At 40.0% G+C, this 26,250-nt stretch overlaps 1 protein-coding gene across 1 annotated transcript; it reads right to left on the bottom strand.

Annotated features, from left to right (window-relative positions):
• Window positions 1–5,576: 5,576 nt before the first annotated feature.
• prkacab (protein kinase, cAMP-dependent, catalytic, alpha, genome duplicate b) lies at window positions 5,577–25,851 on the bottom strand. Its single transcript, XM_056272030.1, has 10 exons — window positions 25,380–25,851; window positions 20,451–20,512; window positions 18,380–18,508; window positions 13,941–14,039; window positions 13,781–13,863; window positions 11,180–11,306; window positions 10,307–10,402; window positions 8,922–9,044; window positions 8,667–8,831; window positions 5,577–6,023 (listed from the first exon to the last, which is right to left on the bottom strand). Exons 1-10 carry the CDS (start codon window positions 25,423–25,425, stop codon window positions 5,898–5,900), a joined length of 1,056 nt encoding a protein of 351 aa, XP_056128005.1. The 5' UTR covers window positions 25,426–25,851; the 3' UTR covers window positions 5,577–5,897.
• Window positions 25,852–26,250: the final 399 nt, after the last annotated feature.

The following is a 26,250-nucleotide window of genomic DNA, read 5'->3' as shown; positions in this document are numbered from 1 at the left end:
ATTTAAGGTGGTATTGCAGAGTTACGCGTTTTGCGCACCTCGTCAACGCTCGCGCTGCAGTCCATTACACCTAATCCAACAGATTGTTTTCCCCTATATGTGACCCTGGACCACAAATCCAGTCACAAGGATTTTTTTTTTAATTGAGATTTATACATCATCATCTGAAAGCTGAATAAATAGTGTTTCCATTGCTGTATGGTTTGTTAGGATACGACATATTAGGCCGATATAATATTTGGCAGAGATACAACTATTTGAAAATCTGGAATCTGAGGGTGCAAAAAAATCGAAATATTGAGAAAACTGCCTTTAAAGTTGTCCATTTATGTTACACTCACTGACTCACAAATATATATATATATATATATATATATATATGGTAGCAAATTTATAAAATATCTTCATGGAACATGATCTTTACTTAATATCCTTATGATTTTTGGCATAATGGAAAAATCGAAAATTTTGACCCATACAGTGATTGTTGGCTATTCCCACATATACCTGTGCGACTTGTGACTGGTTTAGTGGTCCATGGGTCACATATGTGATCTCTATGTTTAGGTAAATAATGTAAATAACATTATGTAAATTTATGTAAATAACCTTTTTTTAACATTCTGTACCATTTGTTTACATTAGTTTATATTTATATTTTTGATGTGTGTGTGTGTGTGTGTGAGTGCACTTTTCAAATGAGAGACTAAATTTGGTTGTACAACTATAGTTACAACAAACATATTCAATTAAAATTCAATTCAATTGAAAGGCATATTGAATGGTTAGATGACGGCTATCACGTGACGTCCCTGCCAGATGTTAACAGATAATTGCAACAAAAATATGGGGGGAAACATTATCTACAAGCCAAAATGAATACTAAAAAGAGCTTAAAGTTTAATGAAAGTCCTAAAATAGTTCATTGCAGAATGTGTTAACTAAAAAACTGGTTTAAAATTTCCATTGCACTAATTAGTGAAATCAGCATGAAGGACTTGATCTGATTAGCTAAAACTAGCATCAATAGGCACAAAGTAACATGATTAAATTAATTATATTGCATATTTTAAAATGCATATAGATACATCTGGAAAAAGCCTAGTGTTGCCCTCCAAAATCTTTAACCGACAGATCTATACTAGTATGAGCAGACATCTCATGATCTTCTCAATCTTTCAATGAGTTCTCTGCAGTTGTGTAATGCTTAAACAACACAAAGCTATTGTACATGACCAGCTGCACTTTATAATGCAAACATGCTATACAAACTGCTAAACAAATTCAGAAGTGTTTCATCATGAATATGATGCCTGGCCAGACCTATGATATTCTTACCCTGTTCTGGAGCAGTGGCTGTGAAAGTCCACCCAACTCATCTCTCAGTCTTAATGAACAATGGTGCAATATCCCAATACACACATTCTGTCATGACAACTCGCGCAGAGTTTGGTTTTGTAATGGATATAACAATATTGATATATTTGGTCTTGGCGGAATAGATCTGCTACACTGCTGCTGCTATTATTATTGCTGCTGATGTTGGTTATTGATGCTGATGTTGGATATTGATGCTGATGTTGATTATTGCTGTTGTTGTAGATTATTGCTGTTGTTGTAGATTATTGCTGTTAATGTTGGATATTGATGCTGATGTTGGTTATTGATTCTGATGTTGGTTATTGATGCTGATGTTGGTTATTGATTCTGATGTTGGTTATTGATGCTGATGTTGGTTATTGCTGCTGATGTTGGTTATTGCTGCTGATGTTGGTTATTGCTGATGTTGGATATTGATGCTGATGTTGGTTATTGATTCTGATGTTGGTTATTGATGCTGATGTTGGTTATTGATGCTGATGTTGGTTATTGATGCTGATGTTGGTAATTGCTGCTGATGTTGGTTATTGCTGATGTTGGATATTGATGCTGATGTTGGTTATTGATTCTGATGTTGGTTATTGATGCTGATGTTGGTTATTGATTCTGATGTTGGTTATTGATGCTGATGTTGGTTATTGATTCTGATGTTGGTTATTGATGCTGATGTTGGTTATTGCTGCTGATGTTGGTTATTGCTGATGTTGGATATTGATGCTGATGTTGGTTATTGATGCTGATGTTGGTAATTGCTGCTGATGTTGGTTATTGATGCTGATGTTGGATATTGATGCTGATGTTGGTTATTGATGCTGATGTTGGTAATTGCTGCTGATGTTGGTTATTGATGCTGATGTTGGATATTGATGCTGATGTTGGTTATTGCTGCTGATGTTGGTTATTGATGCTGATGTTGGATATTGATGCTGATGTTGGTTATTGCTGCTGATGTTGGTTATTGATGCTGATGTTGGATATTGATGCTGATGTTGGTTATTGCTGATGTTGGTTATTGATGCTGATGTTGGTAATTGCTGCTGATGTTGGTTATTGATGCTGATATTGGATATTGATGCTGATGTTGGTTATTGCTGCTGATGTTGGTTATTGATGCTGATGTTGGTTATTGATGCTGATGTTGGTTATTGATGCTGATGTTGGTTATTGATGCTGATGTTGGTTATTGATGCTGATGTTGGTTATTGATGCTGATGTTGGATATTGATGCTGATGTTGGTTATTGATTCTGATGTTGGTTATTGATGCTGATGTTGGATATTGATGCTGATGATGGATATTGTTGCTGATGTTGGATATTGATGCTGATGTTGGTTATTGATGCATATGTTGGTTATTGCTGCTGATGTTGGATATTGATGCTGATGTTGGTTATTGCTGCTGATTTTGGTTATTGATGCTGATTTTGGTTATTGATGCTGATGTTGGTTATTGCTGCTGATGTTGGTTATTGCTGTTGTTGTAGATTATTGCTGTTGATGTTGGTTATTGCTGCTGCGGTTGATTATTAATGCTGATGTTGGTTATTGATGCTGATGTTGGTTATTGATGCTGATGTTGGTTATTGATGCTGATGTTGGTTATTGCTGTTGTTGTAGATTATTGCTGTTGATGTTGGTTATTGATGCTGATGTTGGTTATTGCTGTTGATGTTGGTTATTACTGCTGCGGTTGATTATTGATGCTGATGTTGGTTATTGATGCTGATGTTGGTTATTGATGCTGATTTTGGTTATTGATGCTGATGTTGGTTATTGATGCTGATGTTGGTTATTGCTGTTGATGTTGGTTATTGATGCTGATGTTGGATATTGCTGCTGATGTTGGATATTGCTGTTGTTGTAGATTATTGCTGTTGATGTTGGTTATTGATGCAAATGTTGGTTATTGATGCTGATGTTGGTTATTGCTGCTGATGTTGATTATTGCTGTTGCGGTTGATTATTGCTGTTGTTGTAGATTATTGCTGTTAATGTTGGTTATTGATGCTGATGTTGGTTATTGCTGTTGATGTTGGTTATTGATGCTAATGTTGGTTATTGATGCTGATGTTGGTTATTGATGCTGATGTTGGTTATTGCTGCTGATGTTGGTTATTGCTGTTGCGGTTGATTATTGCTGTTGTTGTAGATTATTGCTGTTGATGTTGGTTATTGATGCAAATGTTGGTTATTGATGCTGATGTTGGTTATTGCTGCTGATGTTGATTATTGCTGTTGCGGTTGATTATTGCTGTTGTTGTAGATTATTGCTGTTGATTTTGGTTATTGATGCTGATGTTGGTTATTGCTGTTGTTGTAGATTATTGCTGTTGATTTTGGTTATTGATGCTGATGTTGGTTATCAATGCTGATGTCAGTTATTGATGCTGATGTTGATTATTGATGCTGATGTTGATTATTGCTGTTGTTGTAGATTATTGCTGTTAATGTTGGTTATTGATGCTGATGTTGGTTATTGATGCTGATGTTGGTTATTAATGCTGATGTTAGTTATTGATGCTGATGTTGATTATTGATGCTGATGTTGGTTATTGATGCTGATGTTGATTATTGATGCTGATGTTGATTATTGCTGTTGTTGTAGATTATTGCTGTTAATGTTGGTTATTGATGCTGATGTTGGTTATTGATGCTGATGTTGGTTATTGATGCTGATGTTGGTTATTAATGCTGATGTTAGTTATTGATGCTGATGTTGATTATTGATGCTGATGTTGGTTATTGCTGTTGTTGTAGATTATTGCTGCTGATGTTGGTTATTGCTGCTGATGTTGATTATTGCTGCTGATCTTGGTTATTGCTGCTGATCTTGGTTATTGCTGTTGTTGTAGATTATTGCTGATGATGTTGATTATTGGTTATTGCTGCTGCAGAGCAAGTACGGGACTTGCTACTGCAAAGATATACACAACACGCTGCTGTGAGCAAGTAAGACATGCTGCTGCTATACAATATAGCATACATGAATTACCCGTAGCAGATCTATACAGGTGGAGCTGGGGAAGGTGGAGGGTTTCTGAAAGCGCCCTGCAACTGTTACAGCAAATGCTGATCAGTATTTGAAGATTGAGCAGCGAGCTCATCGGCTACTAATACAGCAGGAACCAATCAGCGGTGCCCTATAGAGAATGATATGATTACAGGCAGATTGAGTTAAGGACCGATCAGTCTGTGCCATCTAGAGTTTCATGACAGAAATTTCTACTTCAATATGACAGCATGCCGAATAGGACAGAAGCTGCAGACAGGGTGAAACTTACTAAAATATTAGGTGCTTACACATAAAAGGACGTGAAACCTGTTTGGTATTTATAGTAATACTTTATTGGAATGATTCTTGTGGTGCAAAATATCACAATTAACTTGAACCATGTCCTCAGGAGTAAGCACTGGTATCCACTGAGTTCACCTCCAGCTTAGAGGAGATATTTGTAGCCTAGAGAGTTGCGTGTAAGAAATTCTCACCCAAAAAGGAGCCAGATGCTCTGCACCCATTCAGAGAGAAGACTTTGCCTATTTAAAAATGCAGAAATGGAAGAATGAAGGGGGAAGAAATGGCGAAAACGGAGAGAGCAATGCGGCGGCTCATTGGCCGACCGCAAGACTTCGCCGTGTCAATCACGCACAGTGTGTGTGCGATTTCGTCAGGTACTAGAAATGTATAACCCAATGAGAACCGTAACAATTATAGTATTAACAATCCTAAACAAACGAAACGAAAACATTCATCCCCTCCTCTGCACCAAGCATTGACGCGGTCCGCTGTCGACTGCTATATGTCAGCTAGAATCAATGAAACGACTGATGAGCCAAAATATTGACACTTGTAGGATTTCATGGCACATTTCATAGGTGAAAGTTCAAAGTTCATCAGTGAATATTTTACAGAGCGCAGTGGACCTACAGCTGAAAGAAGAAAAAGAAAAGAGTGCTCATATTATGAAATCATGGCTTCTTTTCTATGCCATTTTCACTTCGTCGTCCCTTTCAGTGCATTTTAAGAATAAAGAAACACATGACAGTATACAGGACCAAAAATATTTCGGTTATTACACAGGAATACATATTTTTATCGTTCTTTTTTTTTTCTATTTTTCTGTATGGTTGTTATGGTGACCTAGTGGAGAACTTGCACCTTAGTGGTAACTGTTCAAGATTAGAGATTTAACTAATCCAGTCTGTTTTTGTGCGGCAACAACAATCCCAGTCCACAGGCCAACAATTACACCCTATCAAATCCATCAGGGTTAATATCACATGAACAGAGATTAAAAAAAAAGAAGAAAAAAAAAGAGAAAATTGCAAACATGATTAAAATAGAGGAGATGATAAAGGCCTCACTGTTTATCCCTGGAGGTCTTCTCTGGACTCTTCCGCTGGTTTCTCTGCTGTTTTACAGGAGGAAGGATCGGTTTTTAAGATTCATGCACTTTTTCTCCTTCTCTCTCTCTTTCTCTCCACCTATATCCCTCGCTCTGATTTCTATAGTTTCTTCCTCTAGAATTCGGCAAATTCTTTTGCGCACTTCTCCGTGAACGACACACGGATCTCCTCTTCCTCGTAGTCGTCGAAGTTGCTGGTGTCCCCGGGACCTCTGCATTTAGGCACAAACGGGGCCTCCACCTGCCAAAACACACACGGAGAGAGAGAGAGATTTACCTGATCTTAAACATCTCACGCTTGATATTTACATTTGAGCATGAAATAATCGCCAATACCAATATGAAGTATTTCTTTGCTCATATTTTACACTCCCCTTTGTTTTTGAGTAACAGCAAAATCACACAGAATATTTGATGTTTCTGTTCATTAACCCTTTTGACATGGATCATATATTATTGTTCAAATTACATATCGATTAACAGAGAAAAGCGTAAAATATGTGCGGATTTGAGCTGCACAACAATTTTTTTGCTTCGAACAGAGATTACGATTCTGAACAGACAACTAAACTAAATAATGTAATTTACTAGAAGTTCTGACAAAATGTTAATTGCTGCAGTCTATTTAAAAGGTTTAACTACTTATTAATCTGAATGAATTATTTAAAAAGAAAATCGGCTTGAGTGAATGATTCAATGACTCACGCATTATTTGAAAAGCCAAGTTTCTTTCAAAAGCAGATTTATTCTGTATAAATGTGTTGTTGGTTATGTCTTAAGTGAATAATAACAGTAGAGAAAGACAACACATGTGTATCAGTATACTGGATCCGGGCATTCAGTCTTAAAGTGACAGCAGCCTAATATTCCAGCCGTTTGTATTTTTAATGTTAATCAAACAACAAAAGACAAGGAAATCACTCACTGCTCTGGACTGAATAGCTTTTGGAACTTTAATAAGGATTCATCTTTATTTATAGTCAAATATGCAATGTTATTTTTACATTTGATCACTTTATTCAGTTTATGTTCCTGAAAACTAATGTTAGACCTACCTGTAAAAACTAAAAAGCATTCGTATTTTTGCTCTATTGTATTTATTTGTGCTGTGTAGTTTGATTATGTGTCTTTCTATATCTTTACATGACAGCAGTCCTTTTCTCGCTGAACATACAGTGTAAAAAATGTTCGTAATTTGAACGGTAAAATACTGTAAAAAAGCAACGGAAAAGACATGTTAATTGCTTAACACTATGTACCCTTATTATATACCTGTAATAGCTCTCACGGGACATTTCATGTAGTTTTACAGTAAAATACTGTTAAATGTACGGATTTTGGAAGTACACTGTAAAAAAAAACCTTACTGTTGCATTTACCATAACTTACTGTAAAAAATACGGTAGCAATTTTTATGTTTTACTTCATTGAACTTAAATTTACGGTAAAAAACTGCTAGCTGTGGTTGACAGTCCTTTACCGTAAAAAAAACGGTAGAAATATGTGTGTTTTACAGCAGTGGTTCTCAACTCCAGTCCTCGGGACCCACTGCTCTGCATATTGTGTATGTCTCCCTTATTTAACACACCTGATTCAGATCCTCAGCTCGTTAGGATAGACTCTATGAACTGGACTGAGTGTGTCAGATAAGAGAGACATACAAAATGTGCAGAGCAGCGGGTCCCGAGGACTGGAGTTGAGAACCACTGTTTTACGGCATTGAACTAAAGTTTACGGTAAAAAACTGCCAGCTGGTTTAAAGCGATTTACCGTAAAAACTATGGTAGTAATATTTTAGGTTTTGCGGCAGGGATCTAAATATTACGGTAAAAAACTGGCAGCTGTGGTTGCCAGTACTTTACCGTAAAATATATGGTAGAAATGTTTTAGTCTTTACGGCACTGAACTAAAGTTTACGGTAAAAAACTGGCAGCTGGTTGCAAGTGCTTTGCCATAAAACCTAAAATATTAATACCGTATTTTTTACGGTAAAGCACTTGCAACCAGCTGCCAGTTTTTTACCGTAAACTTTAGTTCAGTGCCGTAAAGACTAAAATATTTCTACCATATATTTTACGGTAAAGTACTGGCAACCACAGCTGCCAGTTTTTTACCGTAATATTTAGATGCCTGCCGTAAAACCTAAAATATTACTACCGTATTTTTTACGGTATTGAACTTCAGTTTTGAAATAAAAACGCAAAAATTGAGCAAAAACTCCCATATATCGCAAAAACGTTGTTACGCTTTACATGAGGTGGTTTTTCAGGCAATTCGAAAAAGGATTTATTTTGCACAACTGCGAAATGGAAACAGTCGATCATTCTTTAAAGATGGCGCAGTGTGTTTTGACAGAAGACGAGACAGAGTTCATCATTAAACTCATAAAAGACAAAAGAGTTACAGGAATACTGGATTCTAAACAACAAAGAAATACCACAATCACGACCTTGAAGCAGAAATATAAGTATAAGGTATATAAGTATCGTAAGTATATCGTAAGTTTCCTCTCCATTAATGCTTGGATAACACACCTACGTCTCCTTCCATTAATAATAATGGCTAGTGCGGCGGCTGGGATATACGTAAACCTACAACATCCGTCGCCATAATTATTGAAATGACTTATCGCGAGAGGAAAAAATTATGTTTTAGTCCCATAACATCAGTTAATTGAAACGCCGTCATTTCGCAATCGTTTTTTATCGACATTAAGAAAATATCGCACAAGTTTTGTGCAAATGTGTAATGTAAACGCGGCTATTACAACATCCGCGAATGTCTTTCATGAACGTTACAGTAGTGTGAACGCAGCCTTACAGGTCAAACTCTGAATAATACGTCATTTACGGTCAGTGATGAAGGGATGGCGCGTGTTTCTCACCCTCCGCTGGTAAATGGCTATCCAGTCAGTAGTGGAGAACCACTTGTGTCCTTTAATGTCGTTAACTCCGTTTTTAAGGTTTCCGAAGCGTTTGGTGAGGTCCACCTGCAACAGGTTTCTCAACAGGTCCTTCAGGTCCGAACTGAAGTGCGACGGGAATCGTACCTGTGGAAGGAAACAAGCGGGTCAGGCTGAAGACGAGAATCTCAGATGAAACCGATAGGCTGTTGTTTTGTCAAGCCTTGGCAAAATTACCTTTCCTGAGACAATCTTTTCGTAGATCTGAATGGGTTGATCGGCGAAAAATGGAGGATAACCAGCAGCCATCTCGTACATCAACACACCCAGAGCCCACCAGTCCACCGCCTTATTATAACCCTACCACACACACACACACACACACACACACACACCAGGAGCAGGTCAAGAGCTGATCAAACACTGTAAAGTTGAGCGACAACTGCGTATATTCATGGAAAGGGGATTTAAACTAGTAGAGGAGGGATGAGATGAGATGCAAGTTATTCAAACTGAAACAGATCAAATAAATAGCAAACAATTCAGACACTATCGGTCATAAGTTGGAAATAGTTTTTTTGAAAGAAGTCTCTAATTCTCACCAAGGCTGCATTTATTTAATCAATATACAGTAAAAACAGTAATATTGTGAAATATTATTACAATTTAACAGTTTTCTTCATGTTAAAGTGTCATTTATTCCTGTGATCAAAGCTGTATTTCAGCATCATTACTTCAGTCTTCAGAGTCACATGATCCTTCAGAAATCACTCTAATATGAGGATCAGGAAACATTTCTGATTATTATCAATGTTGAAAACAGTTGTGCCTTTTAATATTTTTTGTTGACAATGTGAAACACTACCATTCAAAAGTTTGGGTTAAGTAAGATAAAATAAAAAAGACTTTTATTCAGCAATAAATGCTTTAAATTGATCAAAAGTGATAGTAAAATAAAATGTTTATTTCAAATAAATGCTGTTCTTTTCAACTTCCTAAACAATCCTAAAAAAAATTTTTTCAACATTGATAATCAAAAATGTTAGGGCACATTAGAGTGATTTGTGAAGGATCATGTGACACTGAAGACTGGAGTAATGATGCTGAAAACTCAAGCTTTGATCACAGGAATAAATTACACTTGCATATTCACATAGAAAACACTTATTTTAAATTGTAATAATATTTCACGATATTACTAGTATTTTTGATCAAATAAATGCAGCCTTGGTGAGCAGAAGAGACTCTTTCAAACACATAGAAAAATTATTGAATTATGTAATTATAAATGTAATTTTCCAAACTTTTGAGCAGTATTTATAATTACATAATTCAATAATTTTTCTATGTGTTTGAAAGAGTCTCTTCTGCTCACCAAGGCTGCATTTATTTGATCAAAAATACTAGTAATATCGTGAAATATTATTACAATTTAAAATAAGTGTTTTCTATGTGAATATGCATCGCGAATTCGCGTCTATTATATGTGAATATTAAATCAGGTTATTCAGACAGATGAAGTGTTTGGAGCATCTACAGGCTGACTCATGCAGTGAAAACGCTTTATTAATTATAATGCAAGTTCTATATTTTTGTTGCATTGTGAGGGAAGCGAGGCTCACCTTGCTGAGGATGATCTCCGGGGCCAGATACTCCGGGGTCCCACACAACGTCCACGTGCGGCCCTTCACCCGCTTCGCGAAGCCAAAGTCTGTCACCTGGAACACAGTCACACACACACACACAGTCACACACACACACACAGACACACACACACACACACACACACACACACACACGACCATGAGATTGACACACTTCTTTCATGTCATTCTCATATTAGCCATAGGAGGGCAGTAATGGTGAGATCATGAGCTGTGTGTGATTGAGAAAACACACACACACACACACACACACACACTTTATTTACACCCAAACCTGACTTCTTTTTTTTCTCTCACTTTTTGGGTTACAGCAAAAATCACATTGATTTTGATCTGTTTCTGTTCATCTAACGCAGCATTTGTCATAATCTGTGCTTAAACATAAAATATTTTCCAAAAGGCACAAGTATTAATTATTACAGTGAAAGTTGTGAACAATACTTACTTTAAAATAAATACTGATGTAAAGTAGGTCACAAATGTTGACATTTGCTTTATAAAGTAACGATAAATATTACAAATTAGTTTATTATCCATGCGAATTAAGAAATTTAAGACTGGGAGTCGAAAGTGTTTCATATTAATTTCAGATTCTAACTACATATTATATGATATTAAATATAAATATTAAATATAATATAAATATGACGAAGTTACGATTAATTTTATTTCAATTTAATCTTGAAAAAAATGTTGAAAATTGCGCACCTCAACTAGCGCTGAGTGAAAACAGCCAATTGTGGCAGTCTTATTTTTAAATGTGTTTTTACTGTTCATTTACTAAGCAATAAATATGAGTGTATCTTGAATTTGAAGTGTGTGTGTTATTACCTGGATGTATCCCTGCTGATCGATGAGGAGGTTCTCTGGTTTAAGGTCTCTGTAGATCAGGTCAAGGGCATGCAGATACTCAAAGGTCAAAACTATTTGTGAAGCATAAAAGCGTGCATGGGGTTCACTGCGGAGAGAGAGAGAGAGAGCAAACGCCCGGAAGAAAGACGAGGAGAAAACACACCGTTACATAAAGGCATCAGCCGGAATAAAACAGATGGACTGAACCTCATCAGTGATTTCTGCATTAGGACACAATGTCACAGCAAACAACTAATACATATTAAGCATGTCACAGTCTCACATTAGCATAACTTTCAGGTCAAATATCCTCGAGGCTCACCGGAAGTCATCGTTTGGTTCTTTAAACCAAACCAAAGTTGTTTTATCCTCTATATTTAGCTAGACGAACTCGAGTTAAAGCCAAAGAAATCAAGCACAAATATGCAGATTTCTGGGGCGACTGTTACATAACAATCTATCGATTTTTGTCAACTTTTATGAGGATTATAAAACGTACAAGTTAAACTACATATACTGTAATTGACTTAAAAATAAAGGTTCCATATGTTTGGGGGGGGGGGGGGGGGGGGTGATGTCATAGACACATGTTCCGCAGTGATGTCATAGAACCATTTTTAGTTCCTCATAGAACCTTTCTTTAGAACCATTTTTTCTTAATGTGAAGAACACTCTAAAAATCTAAAGAATCATGTTTCACTATAAAGAACCTTTTGTTCAATGGAACAATTGTTCAAGTTTCTTCACGGAACCATACATGTTTTTTTTAGATGTAGGTCAGATGATCACATTTAGCATTTGGAATCACATTTTAAAGAGGCCAAAAACAGATGCTAACAAAAAATGTTAAACATTTTATCTCAAATTTCTGTTTTTTTTTTTTCTCATTTACACACATGCAATTCAACCTGAGTCAAAATACATATAAATACGACCTGTTTTCCTTCTGAGCATTTGGTCTTTTGTAATCGCACATGTGAACTACGAGGTTTACACACATTTCTCATCAACCTTAAAACAGTTTGATTTAAAGGCTTTGCTTAAATGCCTGACTATTGTGATTTTTAAGAATGAGTTGAACCAGATAGTGACGGAAAAACACCAAGTCAAACATGTGAACTCCTCATTACACTGCAGAAAGTGAGCGGAGCTGGCATTTCATTCATGTGTTTTAATCACAACATCATTCCTGTGTTTACACTTGTGTTTCTCGTGTTTTGATGACTTCATGATGTGGAAAGTAGTCAGAATGGAGAATGAGTTGATGTGTGTGTGTGTGTGTGTGTGTGTGTGTGTGTGTGTGTGTGTGTGTGTGTGTGTGTGTGTGTATATGGTTGTGTATTTTTTACTTTTGCAAAACTTACATTTCAACAAAAATACAAACTTGAGAACATAAAAAAACAAGTAGGGGAATATAGATAATGCATTCATTATTAAATAATTTTTTAAAAATCGTTCTAAAATGTGGGTTGTTTTTAAATCTTTTTTATTAGAGGAGATTTTTAAAGTGATGATAATAGTAAACATAAATCCAAAGCAAATACTTATTTTAAATTGAAAGCATCCAGCTTTTAATGTTGTTTATATGTGTGTGGTGTTTTTAATGTGCTTTAAGACACACCATGTGTAAGTTCATAAGTCGACAGCATTGCTGAGTATTTTCTGCTTAAAACTGCAGTGAACCAAAGACAGTCTCAAAAACACGGTTTGAAATCGCTGGTGTTTCTGACGTCACACACTACCTTGTAACCAATCAGATCAACGTGTGATCGTCAACCAGTGGATCTCTGAGCTGAGTGAGTGAGTGGAGGCGGGGCTCATTTGCATATTCATAGAACCTCACATACTAAATGAGGCAAGGGTGTCGAGTTACTTTCAAGATATTTTAAGGCATTTTTTTACAGAAAAAAAAAAAGTTTAAATATGTAATTTCGGTGATCAAACATGAGTTTTAAGGGATACAATGATTGACTTTAAAGACTTTAAAGGGATGGTTCACCCAAAAAATAAAACACAAAAGAAGATATTTTGAAGAACGTGGGTAACCAAACAGTTTACGGCACCCATTGACTTCCATAGTATTTTTTTTTATTCCTACTATGGAAGTCAATGGTGTCCATCAACTGTTTGAGTACCCATAATGTTCAAAATATATATTTGTGTTCAACAGAAGAAAAGAAACTCAAACAGGTTTGTTACAACATGAGTAAATGATGACAGAATTTTCATTTTTGGGTGAACTGGCCCTTTAAGAGCTTCTGTAGCTCCGCCCCTTTTCTGCATCTCCCGGTTTGTGTTTCCACAGCATGAAGGAAAGATCTTACGGATTTATGAATGAACAGCTCGTTTTAAAATGATACCGACATTTGTTACGTATCCACTTTACAACATTACAACACTCATGATATCTTTCCTTAACTCTACAATAAGTAAATCTATTTCAACAGATTATTACTTTTGGCATAGAAATAACCCCATAGAAATAACCCCATAGAAATAACCGATGGCCTATTTGTGCACTTCATGTTGCATTTCCCCTCAGAGACTACACAAGCACATCAGGAATGAACAGATCTTCACCTGAATCTGCCGATTCTGCGCAGGTGTGAGAACATCTCCCCTCCCTGAACGTACTGCATCACCATGTAGAGATTAGTGTTGTCCTGCAACACACACACACACACACACACGTCCATTACACGCGCCATCATCCGGTTATCATGTCCTGAGCGATCCTCACCTTGAAGGAGTACTCCAGGCGCACGAGGAAGGGGAAGCTGACGGCCTGCAGGATCCTCTTCTCGTTTAGTGTGTGTTCGATCTGCTTCAGCTTCACCACCTGAAGACACACAGTGTTACTAAACGCATCGCGACAGGTTTTGGGAGATCGCCGACAAATGCCCGAAATCACCAAGCGTGCCGCACAAGCCCTGAAAAGTGAAGCCAAAACGTCTCGATCGCCCCCCGGTGGCCGGTCCCAGTATAGCTCATAAACCCAGAGTCTCGATCGCCCCCCGGTGGCCGGTCCTAGTATAGGTCATAAACCCAGAGTCTCGATCGCCCCCTGGTGGCCGGTCCTAGTATAGGTCATAAAACCCAGAGTCTCGATCGCCCCCCGGTGGCCGGTCCTAGTATAGGTCATAAACCCAGAGTCTCGATCACCCCCCGGTGGCCGGTCCTAGTATAGGCCATAAACCCAGAGTCTCGATCGCCCCCCGGTGGCTGGTCCTAGTATAGCTTATAAACCCAGAGTCTCGATCGCCCCCCGGTGGCCGGTCCTAGTATAGCTCATAAACCCAGAGTCTCGATTGCCCCCCGGTGGCCGGTCCTAGTATAGGTCATAAACCCAGAGTCTCGATCGCCCCCCGGTGGCCGGTCCTAGTATAGGTCATAAACCCAGAGTCTCGATCGCCCCCCGGTGGCCGGTCCTAGTATAGGTCATAAACCCAGAGTCTCGATCGCCCCCCGGTGGCCGGTCCTAGTATAGCTCATAAACCCAGAGTCTCGATTGCCCCCCGGTGGCCGGTCCTAGTATAGGTCATAAACCCAGAGTCTCGATCGCCCCCCGGTGGCCGGTCCTAGTATAGGTCATAAACCCAGAGTCTCGATCGCCCCCCGGTGGCCGGTCCTAGTATAGGTCATAAACCCAGAGTCTCGATCGCCCCCCGGTGGCCGGTCCTAGTATAGGTCATAAACCCAGAGTCTCGATCGCCCCCCGGTGGCCGGTCCTAGTATAGGCCATAAACCCAGAGTCTCGATCGCCCCCCGGTGGCTGGTCCTAGTATAGCTCATAAACCCAGAGTCTCGATCGCCCCCCCGGTGGCCGGTCCTAGTATAGGTCATAAACCCAGAGTCTCGATCGCCCCCCGGTGGCCGGTCCTAGTATAGGTCATAAACCCAGAGTCTCGATCGCCCCCCGGTGGCCGGTCCTAGTATAGGCCATAAACCCAGAGTCTCGATCGCCCCCCGTTGGCTGGTCCTAGTATAGCTCATAAACCCAGAGTCTCGATCGCCCCCCGGTGGCCGGTCCTAGTATAGGTCATAAACCCAGAGTCTCGATCGCCCCCCGGTGGCTGGTCCTAGTATAGGTCATAAACCCAGAGTCTCGATCGCCCCCCCGGTGGCCGGTCCTAGTATAGGTCATAAACCCAGAGTCTCGATCGCCCCCCGGTGGCCGGTCCTAGTATAGGTCATAAACCCAGAGTCTCGATCGCCCCCCGGTGGCCGGTCCTAGTATAGGCCATAAACCCAGAGTCTCGATCGCCCCCCGGTGGCTGGTCCTAGTATAGCTCATAAACCCAGAGTCTCGATCGCCCCCCGGTGGCCGGTCCTAGTATAGGCCATAAACCCAGAGTCTCGATCGCCCCCCGGTGGCTGGTCCTAGTATAGCTCATAAACCCAGAGTCTCGATCGCCCCCCGGTGGCCGGTCCTAGTATAGGTCATAAACCCAGAGTCTCGATCGCCCCCCGGTGGCCGGTCCTAGTATAGCTCATAAACCCAGAGTCTCGATCGCCCCCCGGTGACCGGTCCTACACTTCAAATATCGTTTTTGCAAATATAGTTTCTGTCATTTACTGTAGTTTTTATCACGCTGATGTAATTTCAAGTGTTTGTTTTTAAAATATGTTTGTTTTTAGTTAGTTAGTTTGATGCGGTGGTGTGACGTCATGATTGACAGCTGTGATTGACAGGTTCTCTGAGCGAAGTAGTCACTGAAGCACCAACAGACTTTTTTTCAGGATCTTCGGAGGACTGAGGAGATTGGAGCTTTAAATTTAATATCTAAATTTCTATAATTAATTAAAAAAAAGTGCAGGAGCGTGTGCTTGCGATTGATTCTGTGAGAGTGAGGGCGGGGCCTTGATTTCGCGGCTTTACTTCCGGCTCACGACTGCGCAGGTCTGGTCCCGAGATCGCTTCTGCGCAGACTCAAGTCCAAGATGTCGGAGCCATATCGGGACACTGGCGGCTTCAGTTCTGACCAATGGAAGAGAGCGAAGGGGCGCCCGTGAGATATTTGACATGCTAAACATCTGGACCTGTCAGCGATTCAAAATCCTGCCGTGTGAAAAGTGTTCTGACTGAAAACTACATCGGCGATGACCGACAGCCAATGAGAGAGCGAGAAACAGGGCAGTGGGAGGAGTTTTAGACCAGAATATCAGTATTTTATAGATATACAATCATATCAAACAGAAACAAAGCACAAACATTTGCTTGACAGCAGAATATAGCGAAAATATGTATTAACCCCGAACTCTCTTTGCAGAACACACAATCCTTGCTCTCGTCTCCCCAACCATTCCCTCCTGCATAATCTGCTTTTCTTTTTCTCCTTTTCGCTGTAAATCAGCGCACAGACTATTTGGATCGCAAACTTCTTTTTTTTCCGCAAGCTTTTAATTTGTTTTATTTTTTATATGCTCTACTCTACACTGTATGTGTACTTTTGATGTATCTGTGAAGCACTTTGGTCAACATTCGAGTTGTTAAAAGGTGCTACAGAAATAAACTTTGACCTTGACCTTCTTGCGGGCTATCATTAATATAATTTTCAGTCTCGCGCGATATCTCCGGTCTCAGGCACGCATGATCTTGCGTTATTTCCTCATCACTTCAGGCGTGTTTTAGTTGCGATTCTCTCTTTTGTAAAGTGCAGTGTGAAACCTGTCGCCGATCCATCCTATGCCTAGTTCACACTACACAACTTTAACGTCGGCAGATCGCTGCTGTTTAGACTACATGACTCACTCTGGAGTCTCGAAGTCGTTGTGGTGTTCACACTACGTAAACGATCTGCAACGGGGGGACACACACACTACACGAGCGGACAACAACTCTGTCACCCAACGACTCGATCCGGTCCCCAAACCACGTTTTGTCACGAAAACACACGCGAAAAGTGGAGTGAGAAATTACGCGATATAGGAGTTGTCTATTTTAAAATGGACGCCAGGACAAAATTGGCGGTAAAAAAAAAAAGAAAAGTTATTTGCACAATGATCTGTTTAGAAACCCGGAGGAAAAAAAAACTGAATAAGGGTGAAAGGATGGATATCACATGCGGGCAGCAGGGACTGAGAGTTGGAGGAGAGTAAAACATGTTTATAATGAAAAAGCAGTGTTGTGGTTTGGCAACGATGGTTACAAACACAAAAGGCTTGTGTAATGTGATAACAAGCTGATCATTGGCTGTTGCTCGTCGCGACACCACAGGCTATCGAGTCGGCCGACAGCTCCAGATATTAGCATGCTAGATATTAGTCTGGCGTCAGCGAGCGTTTTTAAGCATCGTTTAGTATTTCACACATAAAGATTGGCGATTACACGCAGTGAAGCCCCGTTCACACTACAAGCGACAAAGCAACACGATACCATTCATTTCAATGGGGAGCGGGCGATTTCCGGCGACACGCGCGACAGCGACCGGTGGGGCGTGTCTGGCGACGCGACAAAGTTGAGATCTATTTCACTTTATGCAAACGAAGAGCGACTTTCGGGAGCAACAACCAATAGGAGTGAAGTCAGTGGAGCGCGTCACTCTTCAGTGCTGAGCCTGACCGAGGCAAGTTGAACGAGAAGCTCATTTTAGCAGTCAGAAACGCTCCTATTATTTATGATATATCTCCGTGTACATACAGTGGTATTCCCCGTACTGACTCCGTGCCTGAATGGTTTCGGGAACCCAGATAGACCGTTATTTGCCCGTTTGCTGCAGTTAAATAGCCGCGATGGCAAAAAGCACTCACTGTTTCTCCTTCATCTTTAATATTATGCATTTTATGTACTGATTCCATTTATATTTAGACTTTTCCTTCCAAAATATTTGTTTGTAGCGTAAGAGAAAACGTATTTGTTGTCTAACATAGAGTAACATCCGTGAAAGTCACTCACAAACATTACTAGGCAACCCGTAGTGGGAATGCCCTCCAGCGCAGCCACTGGCGACCTGCAGTGACAAAGTCAAAGACTTGTAGTGTGAACGGGGCTTTACAGCCTGACCTGTCGGCGAGCTCGTTAACTGCCTTAAAATCCTGTAGTGTGAACTAGACATTAGTGTGAACACAGCAGCGACTGAATGATACACCAGATAGTCATACAGAATAGGACAGTGACCCGACTACTGTACATGGTGTGTGAACTCGGGATTACAGCGTTCGCGTGTACGCCCCGCTCACCTTCTGTTTGTTGAGGATCTTCATGGCGTAGTGCTGGCCGGTCTCTCGGTGTCTGACCAGCATCACGCGCCCGAACGAGCCGGTGCCCAGCGTCTTCAGCCGCTCGAAGTCCTCCAGGCCTGCCGTGTTCTGCGGACACGCCACCGGCCTTTAGCATGTTTGCTCATACAGACAGGTATTACACCTTGTTTCACATTAAAAAGGTAATTGCGATTTTTTTAACTCACAATTCAGACTTTTTTCTCACAATTGTGAGTTTACATCTAGCCTAAAGTCGCAGTTGTGATAAAAAAGTCCTAATTGTGAGATAAAAACAATATTAAGTCAAAATTGCGTGATATAAGTCACAGTGTGTTATAAAGAATAAAACATTTTAAAAGTTAGTTGTGACTTTTTATCTCACAATTAAGTTTATATCGTGCAATTCTGACATATTTTCTCAGAATTACATGTTTATATCTCGCAATTCCGACTTTATAACACTTTATAATTTGGAGATTAAAGTCAGAATTGTTATATAAACTGACAAAAAGTCTTTCTTTTTTTCTCAGAATTGGACTTGCGTAACTCGCAATTGCGTTATAAAATGTTTTATTCTGTGGCGGAAACAAGCTTCCATATGTTTCAGAATAACTGATCTCAGTTGTAAACAGAAAACACATTTACACGCCTAACTCACATTAACTGACATTAACTGAATTGACCATTCATATTTTTATGGAATTGTGCAGTGTTTATTATAAATGATCTATCTGTGCACATAATTTTCTTTTAATTCATGTGTAATCTTGAATCAGAGTAACTCTTGCAGCATCTCTTCTCTCCTCTGATGACGAGGGCGGGGCTATAACCTGTCAATCACATCAGATCCACCAATAGCAAACCACAACAATCCAATCAACTCCACAAGCCCCGCCCTACATTTGTTCTTGTTTGTGAAGCCGTTTCACTCGGATATACGTCACAATACTGAAGAAAAGATGAGCGCAACTTCTGTTTAATCCCGACTTGTGTGTGTGTGTGTGTGTGTGTGTGTTCTGATCTTTCTGTACAAACTAAAGCTTGTATGTATTTGATCCACTTGTGTTTATGCGAGCCTTCTTTTGTTGTACGATATCTAAAAGTTAAGCATAACGTAGCATTGTGAGTTTTAATAAAGATTCGCTCGCAGCAGACTGCCGAATTATTCATAGTTATTTCACACAAGAGACATTTTCTTTACACACAGCACGAGATCTAACATGTTTCTCCGCTCCCTTTTGATTGACAGGATATAATCGGCACTGATCATTGGCTGTTTATTAACGATACTATTGGGTTCTAGTAGTGATGGGTGCTTTCGAAAAAAGTACTTTGTGAAGCTTCGAAACCTTTGTGAAACATTTGTTTCGGATTATCGACTTGGAGCACGTATCAAACTCTCAAAGTCAGGTGATCTCAGTAAACCGGGCTTTATAACGGTTTTGAAATGTTTTAAGTTTCAATGGTTCAGGACAACGAGGCGTCGATCTCTGTGAACCAATGAACCAGAGTCTATAAGGTTTTACCTGATCTCAGATCATCATTTTAGACAGTTTAATGACATATTTGTATAATACAAAGGAAGAGTTGTAGATAAAAGTCTCTGAATAACCAAGCTCTCTATAAAACAAACAAAACGAGCTCTACAAATGGATAAAATAGCATCTATTATACACGCACTTCATATGTAAATGGTATTCGAGGATTTGTTAATCGCATTTTAATAGATTCGCTTTCAATAAAACATTTGCAGTTGGTTTGTAAAAGGTGTTTTTATTCGTATATTTAAGTTTCCTGCATTTACACAGTTCTGACCAGCAGGCGTCACCACAAACAGTCAATCAGTTTAGTTTTAATAGATTCGAAGCTCAGTTTCGAGAGTGTTTTGTGTGGTTTCTTACTGGCCCGAGTCAAGGGAGTCTTCTGGGTTTGTTCAACTGTTGTTTAAATGACCAGGTGACACTCATGTAACACCATAACCAGCTCTGAGAACTGTTTCCACTGGAAACGCTTACGTATTGAAACTGGGTTTCCCTTTATATCCTCTCACCTGTGCAGGATTCTCCCATTTCCTGAGGAAATCTTCTTTGGCGAAGGCCAGAAACTCTTTAACTGTGGGAAGAGACAGAAAACACACTCAACATTACAAGAAGCAACGTCATATTTGATTTCTAATGCGTCTAAATGATCAAAACCCATTGCACACAATCTACTGATTGACAGTTTATACTTTTTTAGCTAGTAAAAGTATCATTTTAAAAGGTTGTGATACAAGGTTCGCTGTGAAATATTTAATGATTTGTATAAAGTAAATGTAAGAATAACGTTTATATTGTTAGTAATATTACAAGATGAACACTTACTGGACTAAAGCAACTTATTGATTATCCATTCATCAAAATGTGAGCCATCAAATATGATCATAAGGCTTATGAGGAAGGTTTATCTAAATCATTGTATTGCATTATTTTGCCTCCACAATAAAAACTACTGAGCTTTGATCATAAAACTAAGCATTTAAATATTAATCTTACTATTATTGGGAGATACGGCGACAACTAATATTTATATGCATCTTTTTTGTGCAAGTAGTTGTTGGAAATTGCATTGATTTACATTAAAATGTACTTTTTTGGCCATATAAATATCAGAAACTGCACCAGATTGTGTAGTTTTGCTCAGTTTTGGGACCTTTGAATAAAATCGAGCCGTTTTTCCTCCACGTTCTCGTTAAAAAATATACTATACAAGCCTAAAAAGCCTGATGTATTGAATTTGAATAAGATGGTTAAGGATAACGATAAGGGTTAAACGTGATGATAAAATCAGCAATGCAAAAAGTTCTGAAAAGTTGATTCAACTTCAGCTTACAATAAAAGTGCATCCAGTTTAACCTTTCAGTTTTAAAACACATTCCGCAGATTTTCCCACAAACTCAGCGCAGAAAGATATAAAGCAAGCAAAAAGACAAATAGCAAGTGAATAGCGCAACAAGCCCACAGCAGGCCAGCGGGGAAGCACTCGTCTAAACTGTGTGTTCAAGCAGGGTTTCGCTTATGCGAGTTATGCCCGCCACACACTGTATGATTTTGGGCTGTCCCAGACGAAAGGTGACCAATCGTGGAGATTTCTGTGGCCGCGGCTCCTAAACGTGGTTCTCCGTCGTACAGTGTGAAGCGTTCAAAGACGGTCTTGTGGCCAAAGATAGTCAACGATCATTTTCAGTGTTTGCTGCTACGACACGTCTACTGACTAGCCAATCGAAATGCAACATGAAATGGCGTATTGATCAACGCGACATGGCGCTCAAACTTCAAACTACTTTTCCCAAGCCATATTCACCTCTTTTTTCAGCACACATAAAAACCACAACTGCCAATCAAGTGCGATTCATCTTGCTCTATTCGTTCACCACGAGCGCATGCTGATGACGTTTTATTCTTCTATGCTAACTCGCGTCGTAGCCTACGATTCAATAGGTGTCATCATCGTGAAGTTTACATACATGTCGTACACAAGTTTATTAGATCCATGTCGTACAGTGCGATTTGTAATGATCTTATAGGATTGCTGAAACGACTCAATACACTCAAGACGAATGTATTTGTTTAGCGACTTTCACAATGCACATTGTTTCAAAGCAGCTTTCAGGAAATCATGACGTTAATGTTTATACTATGTTCATATCTCACAGGAACATTTAGCAGATTCGAGCCGAGTGATAATATATAGTTTACATTCTGCATCGATACAAGCACTCAATAGGTGAGATTTGCTATATAGTATAGGCCTAAGTATACATTACTGTGTGTATGCAGATAAAGTTGGATATACTATTAGTCTTTTTAACCCCAGGTTAAAGGGTTAATTCACTCAAAAATTAAAATTAGCCCATGATTTACTCACCCTGAAGCCATCCTAGGTGTGTATGACATTCTTCTTTCACACGAACACAGAGTTATATTAAAAATTGTCCAGGCTCTTCCAAGCTTTATAATGGGAATGAATGGTTCCTTAGATTTTGAAGCCCATAAAAGTGCATCCATCCATCATAAAAGTAATCCATACGTCTCCAGGGGGTTCATAAAGGCCTTCTAAAGCGGAGAAAAATATCCATATCTATAACTTTATAAACTGTAATCACTGGCTTACGTTAACGGCTGTACGCGAGTCTTGTTCCGACGGAAGAGTGACCTCTGACCCGACGAGTGACCTCTGACCCGACGAGTGACCTCTGACCCGAAGAGTGACCTCTGACCCGACGAGTGACCTCTGACCCGACGAGTGACCTCTGACCCGAAGAGTGACCTCTGACCTGAAGAGTGACCTCTGACCTGAAGAGTGGCCTCTGACCCGACGAGTGACCTCTGACCCGAAGAGTGACCTCTGACCCGAAGAGTGACCTCTGACCTGACGAGTGACCTCTGACCCGACGAGTGACCTCTGACCTGAAGAGTGACCTCTGACCCGAAGAGTGACCTCTGACGTGACGAGTGACCTCTGACCCGACGAGTGACCTCTGACCTGAAGAGTGACCTCTGACCTGACGCATGACGTAGAATGTAGGAGTGGCGTAAGCTTAAGTGAGAATAGGCTGATTTCACGCTGCCGCCATTTTGAAATCGAAAGCGAGGCTCCGGTGGGAAGAACCCCGGAAGTACAGATAGACAACAATGCTTGGACTACCAACCTGAAGCTGCTGCCGCGATTTACACTATTGGATGTTAATATCCAATATAGGGTATGTATATAGTTCGTTCCTCCTTCTTTTTTTACGTTCTGAATTTTATATATTATATTATTTATAAATGAATTTCACTGTATATAGTCTGAAGTATGAAAGAAATGTATACATTTTTAGAATAACTAATTTCTACATTAAACACAACAATACACCATCGCATTCGCGACTCTCCTATGATTAAAAGCGACACTTCCGGTTTTCTTCCCACCGGAGCCATTTCAAAATGGCGGCTGCGTGAAATCAGCGTATAGACGGCTTTCGCGGTTCAAACAACAAACTTTAGCTCCTCCCACATTTCTCTTCAAATACTCTTGTTTTAGACTTCTAATTCATGACCAAGGTTTTGCTTTGCTCGATCCTTATCCTCATCAATACGTCATGTGTCGGGTCAGAGGTCACTCTTCCGGTCAGGGGTCACTCGTCCGCCGGAACTAGACTCGCGTACGGCCGTTAACGGAAGCCAGTGATTACAGAGTGTAAAGTTTAAATATGGATATTTTTATATACAAAATAAATACATACAAATTTTATATACAAAAGGTACAACCTAGAAGCTTTGCGTAGTTTCACTACTTGAAATATCACGGCCTTTCAGAGTAGTTGAATAAAGTCGTTCTTTTTGTTTGTTTTTTTGCGCACAAAAAGTATTCTCGTCGCTTGATAAACTTAAGATTGAGCCACTGTAGTCACTCGGACTATTTTAACGATGTCTTTCATAACTTTTGGGCCGGCCAGTTTCGATCCCTTAAGAAGCCTATGGAGGAGTGATCCAGCTCTCAGATTTCATCAAAAATATCTTACTTTGTGTTCCGAAGATGAACGAAAGTCTTACGGGGTTGGAACAACATAAGGGTGAGTAATTACTGACAGAATTTTCATTTTTGGGTGAACTAACGCTTTAAGAATATCAGGTACCATTCACTCCCATTATAAAGCTGGGAAGAGCCAGGCTATGTTTTAACGTAACTCTAATTGTGTTTGGCTGAAAGAAGAAAGTCAAATATACACCTAGGATGGCTCGGGGGTGAGTAAATTATTGGATAATTTTCATTTTTGGGTGAAAGGCCACTTTTAACCCTGGGTTAAGCTATGTTTCACACTTGTATTCGTAACAGGGGTTAGCAGCACCAAATTTTCACCAGCAGAGGTATGCGTTACGTTGAGTTGTTTCGCAAAAGATAAACCAATCATAAAATAATTCCTGCCTCAAAAAATATGAATTAATTTTGTATAGTCACAGAAACTCTCAAGCGTCAGCATCGAGGGAAACGGCTGAGCGGTTTTTGTTCCTGTTTTGACATTTCATACTGAAACAGGAAGGTTTGGTGGCAGGAAGGTTTGGTGGGACATATCGAATATGTATTCATTAACATCAATAGCCAGTAGCCTCTGGTTCACGTCACAGCCGCGAGCCGTGATGGGATAATTTCAGAGCGCATTTTATTGGACATAAAAAAATGCAAGATGATGCCGTCGACAATTTTGATTTGATTTCCAGAAGAGAAAGACTCATTAAAAACGTCAACAGTGAAGGGCAAGCGTGATTTTAGAGCATTATTAAAACAGATTGCAACTCGATGTAACAATGTAAATATGCAAATAATGATGATACCCTGATGGGTTTTAGCCTAAATGTGTGAAGTGTGAAATCTTCAAATCTGACAGCCTAATTACTAGGCTAAACCAGGGTTAGTATGAACCGTGTGAAACATGACTTAACCCAGGGTTAAACATTTCAACCAGCAGGGCCGTAACCATCATAGATGTCAATTAATATCACATTTTGATACGTGGTCCCCTGAATATTAGGGGTTCTTGCTGTTTTGTTCAGACCTTGTACACATCTGGACCCATCAAATACACACATATAGAGTCTTATCTGTCGAATAAACATTCTTGATATGTTATATACAGGGTAACGTTACAGCATACACACACAAAACCCCCAAACGAAGCGCTTATTAAAGCATCAACACATTGTTTGAGCCTGGAATCGCCATGACAGCATCAGCATCCTCTCTCTCTCTCTCTCTCTCTCTCTCTCTCTCTCTCTCTCTCTCTCTCTCTCTCTCTCTCTCTCTCTCTCTCTCTCTCTCTCTCTCTCTCTCTCTCTTTGCTGAAGCCTCACACATGCACGAATATATTCCCGAGGAATCTGAGCATCTGATGATGAAACCGATCGCCATGATCGATCATGACTAAACAGAATGATTGGGAAGCTTTAAAGACACCCACCGCTTTCCATCTCGTTTCCCCGTTTGGCGGCCGGCGTGTTGCCCATGTCTCCGGGCCTGTCAGGCGCTGGAGACCCGCAGGAAGATGATGCTCCTGCCGCGCCTCGGCTCTCACGGTCCGTTCGTGCGATTGACGCCTGCCGATCGGCTTTGAGAGTGAAAATAGTGGACGTTAACGCGTCCGATCTGTTCACGGATAAACGGCGATCGCTTATGAACGCAGAAGCATCCGTGTTTAAAGGGCGGACGGGCCGCCAGCATCAACCCGCACTCGGGCGTCCTTTCCTGGCTTGGCTCTCCGCCGCACCTCCGCGGCCCCGCAGTCCCTCGCTCGCTCGCTCGCTCGCCCCGCGGGCTGTTCCGTGTTCCGGGAATCGCGGGTGAAAAACACGGACGCAGGATCGGTGAGATGATCGTTCATGCAGCTGCGCTTCCCGTAGCCATCGACACAGACTCCGCCCACACGGACTGAGCCCCGCCCCTGGCTCACCCCATTGGCCAGGCGGACAGATGTGTGGAGTGATTGACAGGCACTGATCAAGCTGTTGTGAGTTGTGATTAGCCAATGTAGAAAGAGAACTGTCCCTTTTTTGTGTTTATTAAAATGGACGGGACTTTATGAATGATGTTATTGAGTGGATTAAATGTTCACTGTTTTATAAAATAAACACATGTATTGAACATTTTCACTGTTGTTGTCCTGGGGAAAAAACGATGCCAATCATTTAACACATATTGGCTCCAATAAAAGGACATTGTGTCACTGCCGCAATATTTTGAACTGTAAGAAATATAAAACTTAAAATATATAATATGAAACTTAAATATAAAAAATCAGCTAAAATGCAAAAAAGAAAAGAAAAAAGTTTCAC

Source organism: Rhinichthys klamathensis, unplaced genomic scaffold, assembly GCF_029890125.1.
Source record: "Rhinichthys klamathensis goyatoka isolate OS25496 unplaced genomic scaffold, OSU_Roscu_1.1 h1tg000330l_1, whole genome shotgun sequence".
NCBI classification, from domain to species: domain Eukaryota; kingdom Metazoa; phylum Chordata; class Actinopteri; order Cypriniformes; family Leuciscidae; genus Rhinichthys; species Rhinichthys klamathensis.
Note: the sequence above shows the minus strand (reverse complement) of the source record. Positions and strands in the feature narration are given on the sequence as shown.

What these genes read in the sequence shown, in the direction of transcription:
- prkacab (XM_056272030.1), bottom strand. Translation starts at nt 25,425, where the DNA reads ATGGGCAACACGCCGGCCGCCAAACGGGGAAACGAGATGGAAAGCG. An exon ending in GCCTGGAGTACTCCTTCAAG is followed by an intron (nt 13,864 to 13,940) that starts GTGAGGATCGCT and finishes TGTGTGTTGCAG; the next exon opens with GACAACACTAATCTCTACAT. An exon ending in TAGCCATTTACCAGCGGAGG is followed by an intron (nt 6,024 to 8,666) that starts GTGAGAAACACG and finishes GTGTTTTGGCAG; the next exon opens with GTGGAGGCCCCGTTTGTGCC.